The sequence below is a fragment of the Anabrus simplex genome, chromosome 1 (assembly GCF_040414725.1).
Source record: "Anabrus simplex isolate iqAnaSimp1 chromosome 1, ASM4041472v1, whole genome shotgun sequence".
Lineage (NCBI taxonomy): Eukaryota > Metazoa > Arthropoda > Insecta > Orthoptera > Tettigoniidae > Anabrus > Anabrus simplex.
This window is the reverse complement of record NC_090265.1, coordinates 1,571,688,184-1,571,708,834: the sequence shown is the minus strand read 5'-3', so window position 1 is coordinate 1,571,708,834 and position 20,651 is coordinate 1,571,688,184. Positions and strand designations below refer to the sequence as shown.

The following is a 20,651-nucleotide window of genomic DNA, read 5'->3' as shown; positions in this document are numbered from 1 at the left end:
ACTCTACATTTCCCTTTCCTACCTTTTCCCTTCCTCCTACTTCCACACATCTCACCAACAGTTCCCTGTCCCTCATCTTCCCACTGTTGTTCTACCTGAAGTGACTTGTTCCGATTTCGCACAGACACCTGTCCTGAATTCTGATCCTGAATGGAGCCCTTAGCCTGCAATCTCCTTCCCCTTAGAACATTAGACCACCTGTCTTTTACAATTCCCCCCTTTCCTTCCCCTGTCTCTTGTACACCTACTGCAACCTGTACATTGTTTGAGGGAGTCCTATTTTCCTTCCTGTCTTCTGTGAGAATCCTAATTATCTCCCTCAAACTTTCCAACTCCTCCCTCATACCCCTCAATGCCTTGCCACACCCACAGTTCGTACACTCGCGCTCCTTAGCCATTCTTCACGGGGAAAAAAATGAAAATAAAATAACTTATTTGCAAGAAAAATAAATGAACAGAGGGATATATTGTCTGGGATAGTGCTCAAAGATCACACGACTGTAAGGTAATTTATATACAACTACACTACAATACTACTTAGTCGTACTCTATTATTTATCCTACAACCCCTAACAGGATAAAAACTCCTGTTAATTACTGAATACACAAGAACTACACAATTCCAAACTGCAATTAAGCCTATCCTAATAACAACAACAGTATTTTAGCACGAGTTTCTACGGATACTTCTACTACACCAGTACTACACAAATATTTTACAATAATAAAATAAGCACACTAAATTCTAATAGGATATTACTCGTATACTACTGTACAGTACAGTACACTACAGTAATTTTTAAACTACTTTCAGACGTATCCTAATTACGATACCGGTACCGTATGTCACTACTAAGCACAAACAGAAATTAAATTTGCAAGAACTACTGTACTCAAAGATTACCAACGAAGCTAAATGCTTAGACAAATTATTATTAGTATTACAGTCTTATAGATACACACGACAGATAATGCGAATATAGCAGGCAAGATACGGCACTATCTAAATGTACTGTATCTATACTACAATGTATCTACACTATACTACACTGCGTTTGGTTAAATGCTTAAGTATCGAAAGGAATGCCGTACACGAAGAAAAACACGAATATAACCGGCAAGATACTATCTAATATATTATACCTAATTTTCATTATTACAGCTGGTGGATTACTATTATTATTCCCTACTCCACAGGACGGAGAATAAAAGGCCTACTGAAAAATACGAGGTTGTCTACAATAATTTCTCAAATATTTCTATCAAAACTACTACTACTACTCCAGGGACTTGAACTGCAATTACTGGGATATATGAACTCTATTATTATTAACTAACCACTCATAAATACTGAACGATCGAGGGAGCGAAATATAAATTACGGGTACTTCAAATCAAATCAAATCAAATCAAATCAAATCAAATCAAATCAAATCAAATCAAATCAAATCAAATCAAATCAAATCAAAATATCTTTATTTGCAAATGAGGTGTCTACCTCAGTGGCAAATGGTACACTAAAATATATTATTGTCAAGCACTAAATTTTAAATTAACAAGAATTTTTTTTTTCTAGAATACAATAATATACAATTTATGCTAACAATTTCTTTTCTCTATTAAACAAACAGATCATCCTTAATAAATTTATATTGTTTACAAAATTCTACTTATAATATCTCCTATACTTACAAACATAGTCAACTCATATACAGTATGTGGAATTACTTCAAATAACACTATGCAACTGGTATAAGATTAAAATTTACATTGCATTTATTTAAATTTTTTTTTACCCATTTTGGAACCTAAGTAGCATAACAACCTGCTGCGTCCTAACCAGAGCCCCCTTTTGCCACCACTTTTCAGAGTTCCTAAAGGGCCTTCACAGCTACCGTAGCGGTCCCAGGGCCCCCAAAGTCCCCAGTGTACTTCACCCCTACAGGCAGTCCCCTACTTTGGCTGTCCAAACTCCATGGACCAGGGGATGGAATTAATTTTCTTTTTTAACACACATTTTTTATTTACAATAGCCTGCACTGGTTGAATGCCCTCTAACATTTCATTTATTTTCCCTGTTGCTGTTTATTCTCTTCTTGAATACCTGTACAGATTTTGGAAAAGGATCAAACACTACCCCTGGTAAACTGTTCCGCTCCTTCACGCCCTTCCCAATTAATTAAAATTTACCCCAATCGCTTCTGCTAAAATTCCTTCTAATTTTATACTTGTGGTCAGTTCTGCCAATATAATTATTTTCCAACTGAAGCTTCTCACGGATTTCTCCCCATGCTGCGTCTCCTGTATAGGCTCTATATAATCCTATAAGTCTAGTTTTCTCCCTTCGCTTACTTTAAGTTTCCCACCCAAGTTCGTCTAACATTTCTGATACACTACTGTTTCTCCTAAAATCCCCTGTTACAAATCTTGCTGCTTTCCTCTGCACACTATCTATTTCTTTTATTAGGTATTCTTGGTGGGGATCCCAAACACTGTTTGCATATTCCAATAATGGACGAATCATACCTAAGTAACTTTTTTCTTTTAATTCTTTGTTGCATCCTCTAAGTAGCCTCATTATGACATGTAATGATCTGTATGCTTTTCCAACAATGTCATCCACATGACCCTTCCAGTGCAAATTACTTTCAAATCTCACACGTAAGTATTTGCACTTGCCATCTTTTGGGATTACTACCTCATCCAAAGTATATTCAAACTCAGTTTTAAAGCTCCTGTTTGTAAATGTTGTAACAGTTGATTTGCCTCCATTAACCTTCATATTATTTTCTTTAACCCGCTGTTGGATACCTTCAAGGTCCCTTTGTAATTCTGAACAATCCTCAATGTTATTTATTTCCCCATAAACAATTATATCATCTGCATACAATCTTATTTTTGATGTTATATTGTTCCCTAAATCATTTGTGTATATTAAGAAAAGTAACGGACCGATTATACTACCCTGTGCGATTCCCTTCCAAACTTTTCCTGTGATATATAATTTCCTACTTTGACTTTCTGAACCCCGGAGTTTAGAAATGTTTTTACCCAACGTATAACCCTTACGTCCAATACTATTCCCTCCAATTTCTTTAATAATATTCCATGTTTCACTCTATCAAAGGCCTTGGAAAGATCTATGGCTATGCAATCTAACTGGCCTCCTGAATCCAACTGATCTGATATGTCCTGCTGAAATCCCACCAGTTGTGCCTCACAAGAAAATTTCTTTCTAAATCCATACTGGCTCCTCATGAACCAATTTTTATCATCACATATCCCTCTGATGTACTTTGATATTAAACTCTCCAGTATTTTAAAAACTATACTCGTCAGGCTGATTGGTCTGTAGTTCTCTGGTTTTCTTTTATCACCCTTTCCTTTATAAATTGGTATTATTATTGCTTCCTTCCATTCTTTTGGTATTACACTATTATTTATGACATAGTCAAAGAGAAATTTTAAATAAGGCATTACGTACCACCCCATTGTCTTTAATACCTCCCCAGTAATTTGATTCACTTCCTGCTGCTTTTCCTTGCTGAAGCAGTTGGATTTCTCTGAAAATATCTTCATTTGTGAATGAGAAGCTTCTTGTTTCCCTATGTGTCTCTCTCTCTCTCTATCTTCTGTTACTGTTTCCAACTCCTGACAATCTTCTACTGAATCTCTGAATTCCCTACTATATAGATTTGCTTTCTCAGTATCTGCTGAATAGTGTTCACACCCTTCTCCCACCATTGTACGAATTTGGATTCCTTTTCCTTTTTGATTCCTAATATATGAATACAGCTTTTTCCATTTCCCTTTGTGGTCATTACCCTCTTGAAGTATGCCATTCATATATTTCTCTTTTGCTTCCTTTTTCACTCTATTCAGTTCCCTCATTAGCTGTTTTCTAGTTTCTCTATTCTCCCTACCCTCTTTGAGTTTCCTGTTTACTATTCTACATTTTCTTTTTAATTTTCTTATATCCCTTGTATAATAAACAGGGTCTGAGGTCATTTTACCCTTCTTAACAGGTACAAATCTCTTCTCTCCTTCCCAAATGCTTCCTTTAAATTTAGCCCAAAGTGTTTCCACATTACTCCCTTCAATTATCCAACAACTGAATTGTGATTTAAGGTAAGTCCCAAATTCATCAACTTTAGTTTTTCTGTACAATTTCTTGCCTTGTGTAACCCTCTTATTAAGCATTTTTGGTACAAGTCCTACATCCATTATTACAGCCTTATGGTCACCTATTCTTTCAATTACCTCAGTTTTATCAACAATATCCCATGGTTTAACCAAGAATACATCTAGAAGTAAGTATAAATATCCACCTAATCGATACTTTATTAATGCCTCAGGCAAAATTGAATAAAATTAAAACTTACAGGACATGTTTCGACCACTTAGTGGTCCTCTTCAGCTGTATAAATAAAGAACTGAAAAGAAAAACATTGACAAAAAGCACAAATAAACGTTCTTTGGAGACTCCTTTGATAAAAATGGAGGTCATCAGAATAGGTCATCTTGCCTCTCGTTCTTGTTTGGAAAAGATGTTTATTCTGCACTCTCTAGAGGGTCTGTCTTTGAGCGCGACCTGGTGATGTCAAACTGTATCACATCGTTACTTCACCAGGTCGCGCTCAAAGACAGACCCTCTAGAGAGCGCAGAATAAACATCTATTCCAAACAAGAACGAGAGGCAAGATGACCTATTCTGATGACCTCCATTTTTATCAAAGGAGTCTCCAAAGAACGTTTATTTGTGCTTATTGTCAATGTTTTTCTTTTCAGTTCTTTATTTATACAGCTGAAGAGGACCACTAAGTGGTCGAAACATGTTCTGTAAGTTTTAATTTTATTCAATTTTGCCTGAGGCATTAATAAAGTATCGATTAGGTGGATATTTATACTTACTTCTTGATTAAACATCGATACAGTCATGAAATGGATAACTTGTAATAAGAATACATCTAGCGAGTTGTTGAGACGAGTCGGTTCTTGTACTACTTGTGTAAATCCTCCCTCCCAAATTAACTTATTTGCCAGTTTCTGTTCATGGGCTTCACTTGCAGCTCCATTCTATTCAACTTCAGGCAAGTTTAGATCTCCCCCAATTATTACCATATCATTATTATTGTTTTTATGAGTATAATCTATTATTTTCTCAAATATTTCCATGTCTCTTTCCTCCCTTCCAGGCCTATATGTTCCTATAATTCCCACCTCCTTCATATTATCACAAACTAATTTTATCCCTAATATTTCATCCCTTTCATCGGTAAACCATTCATGTGAACAATAAGTTTCCTTCACCAGAATAGACAACCCCCCACCCTTTTTATCTCCTTGGTCTCTACGATAGACTGTATACCCTTCTGGAAATACTTCTCTATTACCCACCCCTTCTCTCAACCATGATTCTACTCCTATCACCACATCAGTCTGATAAGATTCCATCAATGTACCAATACTGAATTTTATTTGTTTATTTACTACACTCTGATGTTTACCAAGAGCAATCTCAGACCCCCTTCCTCCCTAAAACTTGACTGTTGTAATTGGATAACATTTGACTCATGAGTTGAGAATGTCCCTGGAACCCAGATCTTTGTACATAGATCTTGATTTAAGGATCTGGGTTTTCTGGCAAGTTTCCCTGTATATGCCAATTTAGTGGTATGGGTTTTCTTAAGTGCATATTAGTTTGCAAATCTCTGTTGATAATTGTAGCAATTTGTCTACAGAGAGTTGCTTTTCCATTACCATTCAGATGTAACCCATGCCTAGTGAACATTTGCCTGAATTTTTGGCGATCTTGATTTCCAGTTGGTTTTCTTCTTCTGTAGGTTACCTCCACTGGATTTATAATTATTCGGAAAACTTAATGTGTCTTCTTCTGGAACTTGTTGCAATGACTGAAATCTATTTTGGCACTGCAAAGAGTTTTTTCCCGGTTTTAAGTTGTACGTAGTTTCTCCCATATGTTTAACATTAGGCCTAAAAGGGCTACGCGTCACTTCCGTCCACGAAGTACAAATGATTGTAATACAAGGTCGGCTGATTTTTATTTATATTTACTTTACTACACTACTCCCTTTGTTTATGACTGTAGCCAACAATGCAATATTTGAATATGAGGAGCGACAATAATCAATAACAATACGACTGTTAACTATTACCGTGTAATCTCTTTAACTACTTTTTAAATGGAAGTTTACAGGCGTATCGTGTTTTTTAATGTAGTAAATTATTACCTTTGCGATAGTTTGGACGGATATCTATTTATATGAAATACCGGAGAATTTTCGTGGAAGTTACGGTACTACTCCTTATGATAATCTGCCTTTGTAAGTATTATACCAACGAACCTACGGAAATTCACAAATATTTTTAAAGTTAATATTATTACCTAAAGTATTTCCTAAACCTAAATTCGAAACATGGTACACCTAGTTAGCCTACTTAACCTAAAAAACGTAATTTACTGAAGACCAACTGAATTACTTGTTAGAAAATTTAAATAAATATGCACGGTTTCAGTAGACCAAGTCGTTTGCATAGGACAAACTTCTTACTACAGTTATACCTAACTGAATCCCTCCCTGCCACCTTATACTTTTGTAACTTAGCCTTTATATCCTTACTCCAAGTACTCTCCTGTCATTGATACCTGTTTGCACCAGCAATCATTCTCACTACTTTCATGTCTGTTACTTATAACTTATTAATAACATATAGGCCTACTGAGGGCATCAAGGTAGACCTATTCTTTTATTTCTTGTGCTGTAGATCCATGTAAACAATGAAAAACAAAGGTGGAAAATTCATTTGTAACTATTTTGACAGGTGTTTCTACCAAAGCTTTTAGTAGATTTTAATATACATAATAAAAATTTGCATTTTGTGTGATGTGATATTAAGGGGATATGATGGCAGAAAATGTACATATTTATAAAAAAATATATTCATATGACAGTTACATGCTTGTAATAAAAGGCTGAGTAGATTAATTACCCTGTAAGTTAATTCGAGATCTTACTAGATCCAAGCACCCTACTCTGTCAAACATAATTTATATAATCAGTATTTAAAAATAATTTTGACAGGCATGTATGATATAGCAAAATGAAATCATTTACCACCTAAGCAACAGCCCTAAATAACATTCTACTGTAAACAGCCATGGTATTTAGTTGTAAGAAAGGCAACTCTTCACTTCTAAAATAGAAGTCAAGGTGCTTGTTATTAGCACCTATTATTGTTTGCAGTGTTGGGTTTTCATTTCTGGTGAAATTGAAGGCAAAGTTTTCATTTTCCTTCAACTGATTCATAAGGAAAGTATTTCAGGATGGATAGATAGGCTTGGTAGTGTTTACATCAGTAAAGAAGATCCATATGAAAAATATACAGAAAGACAAAATCAACATTGAGGTAAGAGAGAGTCCTACCAGACCTTTGTGGAAAAAGTTGTCGCTCTGTACCAAGGAGTTTACCAGTAACTTGAATGGAAGTGTAGGATTTAGATTAATAGGTTTATTATTGCCAAGTGAGCAATTAGATCAGCTTTCCCTTGCAAAGTTTGGGGAGACAGTACTTTATGCATAGTGATGAGGGTAATAAACAAGACCTTGTGTATAATTTACATGTAGTTGTGACAAGTATCAGTCTATTACACTGCCAACTAACTCACTAGAACAATATCCCAGAAGCTTTTCCTATAGTTATTAATCTAGTGTACAGAGCACTAGTCTCACCTAAACTCCTCAAGAAATGTACACTTGTGTGAATACACAGAACCCTAATGAGAATTTAAATTTTTTACTTTGGAAGAGATGTCCATAGATAACCTTTCTTCACAGCCATTGGGTAAAATTAGCTGCTTTTCAAGATGCTGTAGACTTCAATGACATAAATTATGACAGGATTGTCATTCTTGCACAAAGTTTGAATTTGGACCTGTATTCTTTGCACAAAAAACAGTACAGAAATTCAGCAACATGCTTGTCATAAAAGCAATATGCTACTATTCTGAACTTGGCACAATAACAAAGAAGAGGAGAGGCAAGAAGAGATTTTTTTTTTTTCTATTGGCTTTACGTCACACCGACACAGATAGGTCTTACGGCGACGATGGGACAGGAAAGAGCTAGGACTGGGAAGGAAGTGGCCATGGCCTCAATTAAGGTACAGCCTGGTGTGAAAATGGGAAACCACGGAAAACCATCTTCAGGGCTGCCAACAGTGGGGTTTGAACCCACTATCTCCCGAATACTGGATACTGGCCGCATTTAAGCGACTGCAGCTATCGAGCTCGGTAAGAAGAGATTTGCAGAGGATTATGAGGGAGAGAAACAGTGTAAGGAACTCCATTGCTTTTCCTTGATTTTCTCATTTTCACAATATTCAGAACATATGTACATTTTTCTTTCTTTCAAAATTATTTACAGGATTGTAATTAAGCTTGACAGACTGTTTCTACATTAGGTAATGCAAATTTTGACTGGAAGCATTTCCTGATATATTTATTATTTTGGTAGGTACCACCAAGTGGTATGAAAAAAAAAAAAAATGTTAACCTCCATCTAATAAACACCTCAAAATATCATTTGAAAAGACAGTAATTATGTCCCAAGAACCAGCATCATTAAAAAAATAAGCATAAATGGTATTAGTCTTATATTTGAAGTGCAATGACCCACTGCTGTGAGGCTTCTTTTGCAATTTTCACCCTGTCAAGAATTCTGGCTGTAGTGCTCTATGAATGGCATCACATATAACAGGAACAAATCTGCTGATGTATTGTGAGCAATATTAAATCTGTAAGATGCAGACATGTATGAGTCCCCAATGTCCAGAAACCTGTAGGCCTAAATAAATATATTTCCACTGTTAATTGTACTACCTTCAAATTATGAATTCCAATTGATGTGCATAAATGCCTCCATTGTTTTCAGTCCTTTTATTATCAATACTTTATTAACAACCTGTATAATGCAAAGAAATGTACCTGCCGCTTATCTTTTATTTGATATATTTTTCCATGGACATAGTTGTTTCGGAGGTGAACATCGCTTCTGACTTTAAACCTTAAAAAATTGTTGTGAATAATGAATTTAACGATACTGTCAGCCTTTCCTCAAAACTTATACTTTTCCTGTAATTTGTTTGCCTGATGTTTATTAGTGACTTCACTTTCTTCCACTAATTCTTTATAATTATTGATAGGCATTCGGTACTAGTTCCTGAATTTTTATTCATCATTCCACAATGAAGGCACACGTTGGTGGAATTCTCCATGGCTCTTTGCCTTGTCCACTGCGATCATCTGGTTCCTTCCTTTCTCCTAATATATTCATACGTTAGAACAATATCTTCACCCGAATTATCGCGTTCACAACACATTCTTTTCCGCTCGTGAATATGAATACGTCTGTAGCCTGTACGGTACTGGGCGGGAGTATCAGCTGTTTCCGTGCAGTCGATCCCTGTCAATCGATAACCAGTGTGACAAGGTAAATGAATTTAGTCATTAGTACTCGATGGCAGTTGGTTGCTCTTGATCGTTCGATGCTCTGTGTGACAGGGGGCTTAGTTTTACTATAAGTTTTTGTTGTTTGCTATTGAAATGAGGTTCCTTTCACTTCTCTGTGTAGAACTGCAAATAGACTTTTCTTGAAAACAGTGCTAAATCAAGAAAATATGGCAAGGAATTCTGTCACTTCTGCCAAAATAGAGGTAATGTGGTGGTGGTGGTGGTGGTGGTGGTGGTGGTGGTGGTGATTATTGTTTTACAAGGAAGTACAACTAGGCAAACATCTTCTACATGACACTAATCAGAGAGAAAAAATGGAAGGGATCTGACACTTCAAAAAATTAAGGTATCGGCCAAAAAAAAAAAAAAATCAAGGGCCACGAAGGGCGTGAAAATGAAAAGACTCCCTAGGCCTCGAATGCTCTAATACCATTGGGATTGGGAAAGAACAAGAGTTGACCAAGGGAGGTTGGATAGGATAGATGAACGTGAGGAATCTGGCACAAGTAAGTGGAAGCAAAAGGCAAGGTTATCCAACATGACTGAAGACAGTAACATGGGACAGAATAGTGGTACCTCCAGTGATGGAGCAGATTCTGAAACTTTTTCGACACACAGGCTTCAAATTTATCAAGACGGAGTGTGGTGCAGTCCTGTCTTATGGTTTACAGCAGTCTTCTGAAAATAAATGTGTAAGGAGCTCGAGTCCAGTCGATTGTTTTTCATTATTTAAAAATTATAAAATATTATAAATTATAAAATATGAAGTAAATATGAAGAAAGCAAACTAAGTGCTAAATTAACCGTAAAATGTGACGAAAAGTGCGGAAAATGTCGAAAATTAGTGAAAAATGGAATGTTGTGTGATTCATGTGATCGATGGTGGCATTATAAGTGCGGAAATTGCCCTAGAGACGTAAAAACTAAGGAAAATGTTGACTGGATTTGTGAGCAGTGTGTTCGGAATGTTGTTGTTGGGGACGGCGTTGACGAAGCACCGAAAACAGTCGATGAGGAATATAAAAGTGCATTAGAAATTATAAACATTCTAAAAAAGGACAATGAGACTCTTAAAGTTGAAAATCAAGAATTAAAAGAAAGACTGCGATCGCTAGAATTTGGGACTGACCATTCTTCGAGTGATATACCGGTACAAGTAACAAACTCGAGCACGTGGTGTCAAGTAGTTCGTGGATGGCCGGCTAAGAAGAAATCTACAACTGAATTTCCGGAAATAAACATTAGAAATAGGTTTTCTGCCCTAAATAATTTAATCCTGGAAGAAAGTGATCGCGCGCGTGAAACCAAATCATCGCGATCCGTTGCCGTGCCGAGTTTAAAATTTAGGCCTAGAATTCAGATTCAAGACCCAGTTAGGCCTAAATCAGCGAAGGTAGCTGTGTTTGGTGATAGCCAAGGAAGGGGAATTGCGGGAGTGATTAACGACGAGAATATAGCAGCAACCGGAGAAATATATCCAGGAGCTTCTATCAGCAGTGTTGTGGAAAACGTAGAAGCAGCAACTAGTAACTTCGGGAGCGGCGATGCAGTGCTTATCATCGGTGGGACGAACGACGTAGCTCGCGACGACGCCAGGAATGTAAGATCACAACTTAAACATACACTAGGGAAGCTGACCCACACTAACGTTTTTGTAGTGAACGTGCCCCACAGGCATGATTTGAGTAGAGACTCGTGTGTGAACATTGAAGTGGACAAGGTCAATACAGATATTGTTAAAATTTGTAAACATTTTCGGAATACTCAGGTTATTGAATGCAGCAGTTTTGAAAGATACTGTTATACAAAACATGGCCTCCATCTAAACAATTCAGGTAAACGGAAGATAGCAAATATTGTTCTAGATTTTATTAATCTTTTTTTTTTTTTTTTTTGCTAAGGGCTTTACGTCGCACCGACACAGATAGGTCTTATGGCGACGATGGGATAGGAAAGGCCTAGGAGTTGGAAGGAAGCGGCCATGGCCTTAATTAAGGTACAGCCCCAGCATTTGCCTGGTGTGAAAATGGGAAACCACGGAAAACCATTTTCAGGGCTGCCGATAGTGGGATTCGAACCTACTATCTCCCGGATGCAAGCTCACAGCCGCGCGCCTCTACGCGCACGGCCAACTCGCCCGGTGTTTATTAATCTTAAGATATGTACTGTAAAACAGGCAACTCCCTTGAGTTATAATACTGACCAGGAAAACTAGTAGAAAGAGCCAGCTGTACTTCAAGCTGGCTCCGTCAACTAGAAAAAGGAACTCAGGATAGTAAGGAATTTCAAGTTACCCAATTGCAACAGTCAAGTTTTAGGGAGGAAGGGGGTCTGAGATTGCTCTTGGTAAACTGTCAAAGTGTAGTAAATAAACAATTAAAATTCGGTACATTGATGGAATCTTATGAGACTGATGTGGTGATAGGAGTGGAATCGTGGTTGAAAGAAGGGGTGGGTAATAGAGAAGTATTTCCAGAAGGGTACACAGTCTATCGTAGAGACCGAGGAGATAAAAAGGGAGGGGGGGTGTTTATTCTGGTGAAGGAAACTTACTGTTCACATGAGTGGTTTACCGATGAAAGGGATGAAATATTAGGGATAAAATTAGTTTGTGATAATATGAAGGAGGTGGGAATTATAGGAACATACAGGCCTGGAAGAGAGGAAAGAGACATGGAAATCTTTGAAAAAATAATAGATTATACTTGTAAAAACAACAATAATGATATGGTAATAATTGGGGGAGATCTAAATTTGCCTGAAGTTGAATGGAAAGGAGCTGCAAGTGAAGCCCATGAACAGAAACTGGCAAATAAGTTAATTTGGGAGGGAGGATTTACACAAGTAGTACAAGAACCGACTCGTCTCAATAACTTACTAGATGTATTCTTGGTTAAACCATGGGAAATTGTTGATAAAACTGATGTAATTGAAGGAATAGGAGACCATAAGGCTGTAATAATGGATGTAGGACTCGTACCAAAAAGGCTTAATAAGAGGGCTACACAAGACAAGAAATTGTACAGAAAAACTAAAGTTGATGAATTTGGGACTTACCTTAAATCACAATTCAGTTGTTGGATAAGTGAAGGGAGTAACGTGAATACACTTTGGGCTAAATTTAAAGGAATTATTTGGGAAGGAGAGAAGAGATTTGTACCTGTTAAGAAGGGTAAAATGACCTCAGACCCTGTTTATTATACAAGGGAAATAAGAAAATTAAAAAGAAAATGTAGAATAGTAAACAGGAAAATCAAAGAGGGTAGGGAGAGTAGAGAAACTAGAAAACAGCTAATGAGGGAACTGAATAGAGTGAAAAAGGAAGCAAAAGAGAATTATATGAATGGCATACTTCAAGAGGGTAATGACCACAAAGGGAAATGGAAAAAGCTGTATTCATATATCAGGAATCAAAAAGGAAAAGGAATCCAAATTCCTACAATGGTGGGAGAAGGGGGTGAACACTATTTAACAGATACTGAGAAAGCAAATCTATTTAGTAGGGAATTTAGAGATTCAGTAGATGATTGTCAAGAGTTGGAAACCGAAACAGAAGATAGAGAGGGAGAGAGACAGAGGGAAACAAGAAGCTTCTCATTCACAAACGAAGATATTTTCAGAGAAATCCAACTGCTTCAGCAAGGAAAAGCAGCAGGAAATGATCAAATTACTGGGGAGGTATTAAAGACAATGGGGTGGTACATAGTGCCTTATTTAAAATTTCTCTTTGACTATGTCATAAATAATAGTGTAATACCAAAGGAATGGAAGGAATCTATAATAATACCAATTTATAAAGGAAAGGGTGATAAAAGGAAACCAGAGAACTACAGACCAATCAGCCTGACCAGTATAGTTTGTAAAATTCTGGAGAGTTTAATATCAAAGTACATCAGAGGGATATGTGATGATAAAAATTGGTTCATGAGGAGCCAGTATGGATTTAGAAAGAAATTTTCTTGTGAGGCACAACTGGTAGGATTTCAGCAGGACATATCAGATCAGTTGGATTCAGGAGGTCAGTTAGATTGCATAGCCATAGATCTTTCCAAAGCCTTTGATAGAGTGGAACACGGAATATTATTAAAGAAATTGGAGGGAATAGGATTGGACGTAAGGGTTACACGTTGGATAAAAGCATTTCTAAATTCAAGGGTTCAGAAAGTCAAAGTAGGAAATAATGTATCTCAGGAAGAGAAAGTTTGGAAGGGAATTGCACAGGGTAGTATAATCGGTCCGTTACTTTTCTTAATATACGCAAATGATTTAGGGAACAATATAACATCAAAAATAAGATTGTATGCAGATGACATAATTGTTTATAGAGAAATAAACAACATTGGGGATTGTTCAGAATTACAAAGGGACCTTGATAGTATCCAACAATGGGTTGAAGAAAATAATATGAAGGTTAATGGAGGCAAATCAACTGTTACAACTTTTACAAACAGGAGCTTTAAAACTGAATTTGAATATACTTTGGATGAGGTAGTTATCCCAAAAGATGGCAAGTGCAAATACTTAGGTGTGAGATTTGAAAGTAATTTGCACTGGAAGGGTCATATTGATGACATTGTTGGGAAAGCATACAGATCATTACATGTCATAATGAGGCTACTTAAAGGATGCAACAAAGAATTAAAAGAAAAAAGTTACTTGAGTATGGTTCGTCCATTATTGGAATATGCAAACAGTGTTTGGGATCCTCACCAAGAATACCTAATAAAAGAAATAGATAGTGTGCAGAGGAAAGCAGCAAGATTTGTAACAGGGGATTTCAGGAGAAAGAGTAGTGTATCAGAAATGTTAAAGGAACTTGGGTGGGAAACTTTAAGTAAGAGAAGGGAGAAAACTAGACTTACAGGATTATATAGAGCCTATACAGGAGAAGAAGCATGGGGAGATATCCGTGAGAGGCTTCAGTTGGAAAATAATTATATCGGCAGGACTGACCACAAATATAAAATTAGAAGGAATTTTAGCAGAAGCGATTGGGGTAAATTTTCATTCATTGGGAAGGGTGTGAAGGAGTGGAACAGTTTACCAGGGGTAGTGTTTGATCCTTTTCCAAAATCTGTACAGATATTCAAGAAGAGAATAAACAGCAACAGAGAAAATAAATGAAGTGTTAGAGGGCATTCGACCAGTGCAGGTTATTGTATATAAAAAAAATGTGTGTGAATAAATTAATTCCATCCCCTGGTCTAAGGAGTTTGGACAGCCAAAGTAGGGGACTGCCTGTAGGGGTGAAGTACAGTGGGGACTTCGAGGGCCCTGGGACCGCTACGGTAGCTGTGAAGGCCCTTCAGGAACTCTGAAAAGTGGTGGCAAAAGGGGCTCTGGTTAAGACGCAGCAGGTCGTTATGCTACTTAGGATCCAGAACGGGTAAAAAAAAAAAGAAGTAAATAAATAAATGCAATGTAAATATTAATGTTATACCAGTTGTATAGTATCATTTGAAGGGTCGGGGGAAAAAACCGGGTAAGTCACTTTTTCATCGAAATTGAGATATTGTTACAGCCCTCTTCAGAGTGATCATGCGCATCTATTGAGTGGTCGGAAATGGAAAAAAAGCACGCGAGTCAGGAGAAATTAGCCCTCAAAGTTTCCCTGTTACGGGAAAGAACTAGGGAAGTCCAGCACAAAAGTTGCTTTTTCTCAAGTTGTACAAATATTGACTCTCCTGCTTTTTTCCCCTGACCCTTCATTTGAAGTAATTCCACATACTGTATATCAGTTGATTATATTTGTAAGTAGTACAGGAAGATATTATATGTAGAATTTTGTAAACAATATAAATTTATTAAGGATGAGCTGTGTGTTTAATAGAAAATATTGTTAGCGTAAATTGTATAATATTGTATTATAGGAAAAATTTTCTTCTCTTGTTAATTTAATATTTAGTGCTTGACAATAATGTATTTTAGTGTACCATTTGCCACCGAGGTAGACACCTCATTTGCAAATAAAGAGATTTTGATTTTTGATTTGATTTGAAGTTAAGTGCAGCTATATCCAAAACTTGTGCTGAGGTGCTGATGAGGTGAGAGGCATAGTTAGACTATTATTTTTATCTGCTGCAATCAAAGACAATCATCTACTCAAGTTTGTGTGGTTCTGTGTACAAAGCAACTTGCAGTAAGGACAGATTTTGTTCTTGTTAGATAGATATTAGATTAGATTTTGATGATAAAGGAACAAGGGCTGACCACCAAAAATGATCCCTTTGCACACATACGTGCAATATGGGGTATATTCATTGCAAACAGTTCCAGTTTCTACACTCCTCGTTCATATGAGCAGCTGTTGGCTTTTCGAGGTCACTGCAAATTTTGTCAAGAACTTATAAAACCAAATCATGGGAGCAACAGAAATTGACGACAGATAATTTGTTTGCATCCGTTCCTTTGGCAGATGAGTTAATGAAAGAACCCTACAAACTAACCACTGTAGGAACTTGACAGAGGAATAAAAGGAAATAACTCTTGAAATGCTGACTAATAAGCATTTTGTAAAATAAAGTACTGATTAGGTGGAAAACTTCATACTTCATGCTTGTGTGCAATAAGCAGCGTACGGTAGGATCACATATTTTCTGTTTTGACAAGGAAACAACTCAAGTACATGTCTAAATCTAAGAAATTGGGGATTTTACTGTCCACGATACATGAAGGGGCTGTTTAACCCTAGAGAGCATCAATGCTTGAGCAATATATGATTTTCTCATCTAAACAGTATTATGTGGCTGTAGATGTTAGTAATATACAAAGCATGTACCACTTTTAATCAATAAGTTGCCTTAAGCAATTAATGTATCGACAAGGTGGAAAATAAAAAATACTTAGTTGTAAATGTGACTGTTGCCGAGCTAAAATTTCCCCTAACACTAGCCAAACACTAGATTATTGTGCATGTAAGCACAATCCTATGACATTACACATTCATAGTTATTTAGAGCCTGGACAAAAACTCTGTTTGCAATGTCTCACAGGTTAAGAAAAGACTAGGTAAACAATCGACAAGGATCTGCCACTTGGGCAACACCTTAAATGCAGATTGATGGTGATTGATTGATTGACTGATGCAGGCTATGAATAAAAATACAGAAAATTATTGCAGTCATAATTACAATACATTCTCATAAATAATTACAATCTAGGGTAAATTTAAGAGGCTAACATTTTGAAACATATCTAAGAACTATTGAGTTATAAGAGCTATTGTTTTCATCAATACTGAACCGATTTATGTACTGTATAGAGAGTAATGTAAAAGCAGGTTGTAATTTATGGCTTTAACACAGCATCAAAGATCTCATAGAACTAATTCCTTTTTCACACAAGTAAAGTTATGACTGTTTTATAGTCACTCAGTCCATAACAGTCCTTTTCATAGCATAATGTTAAACTGAAAAAACTATCTTCACTGCAACACTATGCAACACTGACCTTCTTTGAAGATTTATGGAACATTCTCTGAGATTAATCAGGCAGAATTAGTTATGTTACAAGAACATACAAACAATAATGGAAAGAAAAAGAACATATAATGATTTGCCAAACACTTCACAGTTATGCGTGAGAGGTAAATAAGAAGACACACAGCACAGGACTACAATGAAAACGTGCATTAACCTGTAACCATAGATAAAACAATAATAAAATCACTCACATATTTTTCATTGTTGGGAACTGTAGCCCAGAGTTCACCTAGTCGCTTGCTCATTGTTGCAAAATCTGCAGAAAATGTAAGAAATCAATTTATTAATATGATAGCAAAACACTAAAAAACATGTGACAAATAACAACTGAATGAGTATAAAAAATGTTATATTAAAATACAATTCACTGACTTGGCAGGATCAATTTTTGAACATTAACTTCAAATGAAGCTGGCACAAAGAACTATTTCATATCATTCTCAGCAAGAAATAATGTAGAAATGTAGATAAAATAAGAATAACGTTACTAGATCTATAAAGTTAACGTATACATTTTTATAATGAAAAAAGGAATATAACCACATATGAACATATGTAGTAATAATAATAATAATAATAATAATAATAATAATAATAATAATAATAATAATAATAATAATAAAGAATTATGATGAGGCAAAGATATGGAAACCAAGTGATGGGATTCGCAGGAGTAGACGTGGGATTCCAACCATAACTTTGAGGGTCATGAAATGTCCTCCGAAATTGAAGAAAGGAAAGTATGCAAAAGTATGAGATAAGTTGATGAAAAAGTAAGTGAGGAAATGTTTCAAGGAACATGCTACACAAGGACTAAATGAAAAGGGTGAAAGAAACACAACAGATGAAGTATGAACGGCCATGTAGAATGCGATCAGTAGAGCTGCTACTGAAAAGTAAAGAAGAATGCAGAGATCAAGCATGATGAATATAAGACCAAGTGCGAGGACTCAGCCATTATAGCATGGTAGTTTGTTGTCCCGCCACTGCAAGCACTGCAAGTGATTATATCCAACACAAACTCCATAGTTCTGGCAAGCCAGGAATAGAAAAGTGCGAGAGACATTACTGTGCGAGATACTTCAGTGAATAAGTTGAATTTTCTTTGCTTTCAGTTCCTGAATTCAGTGCATTGTGTGCTTCAAGCATGTATCTTATGTGGCTTGATTAATTTTATAGTTCAACATGCCGTACTGTTTTGTGCCTGGCTCTAAGTCATGCTATGGTAGAGTGGTTGATGATATGAGATTTTTCTCCACAGAAGGATAGAAATCAATATGAAAAATGGGCCAAGCTATTCCACGGTAGGATATGGAGTTAACACGTAATAGCAGAATTTGTCATGTTTATTTCTCTGATGATTTGATATTTAAATCAGATAATTTTATAGTCAACGGTGAAAAAGTGGATATCTCTCATATGAGTTGGAAATTATGTCCAGGAGCAGTGCTTCACATTTTCCCTAATTTGCCGAAATACATTTCAACTGAGGTTAAGTCCCATGAAACTCCCAATAGGAAAAAGAAACTAGACACCATCAGGAAAAGAAGAAAGAAGACTGAAGATAGGAGTGCAGCACGGTGAATGACGAATTAAAAGGGCATTCGAATGTACTTTCTGATGCTGAAAAGACAACACCGCTCAAAAGGCGCTTAAAAATGCTAATCGAAATTAAATTCGAGCTAGATCCAGTCTCAACTCAGCAAAATCGAGAATTAATTTCCTGGAGAAGCAGGTTAGAAATACACAGGCTTTGATTATAGAGATAAACACCTTAGCAAGGAGGAAAATATGATAATTGACACCATGCTTAAGAAATGCCAGCTGAATATATTCCAATGGAATGAGGTAGAGCAATGAATTCATTTTAGAGAGTTTATTGTTGAGTGTAGTAATTAATGGAAAACTGAACTCAATATTGATGTGGAGCTAAATAATTTTTGATTGTATCGATTCCATAGAAAAAAATTCAGTTGATCCTTCAGGAGCTGGCTATTGTTTTCAACATGTTAGGATATAATCCCCAGATTTGTTTTATTATCTGAAGTGCCGATTTTTCTTCACAACAAATGAGTTCTGGCGAAATTTACAATGATATAGATGTTGATTCCTATAGGAAACCTGAAATATTTGTTCCGAATGAGTAAATTTATAATACCAATATAGTTGGTCCGTTATTAGACATTATAAATTTTCCAGCAGGTGGTAAATAAAACACCTACCATGATGCATGGCTAGTGCATACCATGGAGGCCACTGTGTAGGCTACTTGGAGAAACCGGCAGTGCCAATGCACTATGAGAGACTCTGTCTCATGTTCAAAAATTGATGCCTGCCTGGTCATCAGATAATACAGATGTTGATTCCCATAGGAAACCTGAATTATTTGTTCTGAATGAGTAAATTTATAATACCAATATAGTTGGTCCGTTATTGGACATTACAAATTTTCCAGCTAACAAATTCCTGGGCGGCAGCGTTCTGCCCCAGTGTTCTAAGTTAGGCTCCTCAGTTGGTAAATAGCTCACCTAGCAAGACACATGGCTAGTGCATACCGTGGAGGCCTTTGTGTAAGCTACTTTAAGAAACTGGCAGTGCCAATGCACTATGAGAGACTCTGTCTCATGTTCAAAAATTGATGCCTGCCTGGTCATCAGATAATACAGATGTTGATTCCCATAGAAAACCTGAATTACTTGTTCCGAATGAGTAAATTTATAATACCAATATAGTTGGTCTGTTATTGGTCATTACAAATTTTCCAGCTAACTCATTCCTGGTTGCCAGTGTTTCACTGGAACAAATATATTCGGAACAAATGTCTCAGGTTCCCTATGGGAATCAACATCTGTATTATCTGATGGTCAGGCAGGCATCAATTTTTGAAAATGAGATAAAGTCTTTCATAGTGAATTGGCACTGCTGGTGGCTCCAAGTAGAATACGTAGTGGCCTCCACGGTATGCATTAGCCATGTGTCTTGGTAGGTGAGCTATTTACCAACTGGTGAGCCCAACTTAACACACTGGGGCAAAATGCTGGCAACCAGGAATGAGTTAGCTGGAAAATTTATAATGTCCAATAACAGACCAACTATATAGGTATTATAAATTTACTCATTTGGAACAAATATTTCAGGTTCCTTATGGGAATCAACATCTGTATCATCCGATGGCCAGGCAGGCATCAGTCTTTGAATATGAGACAAAGTCTCTCATAGTGCATTGGCACTGCTGGTGTCTCCAAGTAGCCTACGCAATGGCCTCCATGGTATGCACTAGCCATGCGTCTTGGTAGGTGTGCTATTTACCAATGTCCAATAACGGACCAACTGTATCGGTATTAGAATTTTACAATCTTGAACATCCGCCAAATCTTTATGCAAGCTTTCCAAAGTCCATTACCAACAAATTGAGTTGGTAAGTAGATATTTCATGGGTGTCTGTTTTAATATGCTGGGAGTTATGCATTATTTATCTGTATATGTACACTCCAGTAACCTGTGCTTTCCGCAAAACATGATAAAGGCTGTAGCTGTTAATTCCATGTATGATGTTTCCCCCCTGTACCCTGCCATGGTAATTTAATTGTAATCTCTCATTGTATTTTTTAAAGTACAGTGTTTATACTTATCAGCATAAA

The 20,651-nt window shown here is 36.5% G+C and overlaps 1 protein-coding gene across 2 annotated transcripts in view; it reads right to left on the bottom strand.

The window, feature by feature from the left end:
* The window catches only part of LOC136858534 (HMG box-containing protein 4), a 387,970-nt gene that overhangs the window by 82,878 nt on the left and 284,441 nt on the right, over positions 1–20,651 (bottom strand). For both annotated transcript variants that reach the window (XM_067138142.2, XM_067138143.2), the window contains exon 8: positions 17,202–17,266. In XM_067138142.2, coding sequence (XP_066994243.2) covers positions 17,202–17,266 — 65 coding nt within the window. The remainder of the gene's footprint in view (positions 1–17,201; positions 17,267–20,651) is intronic.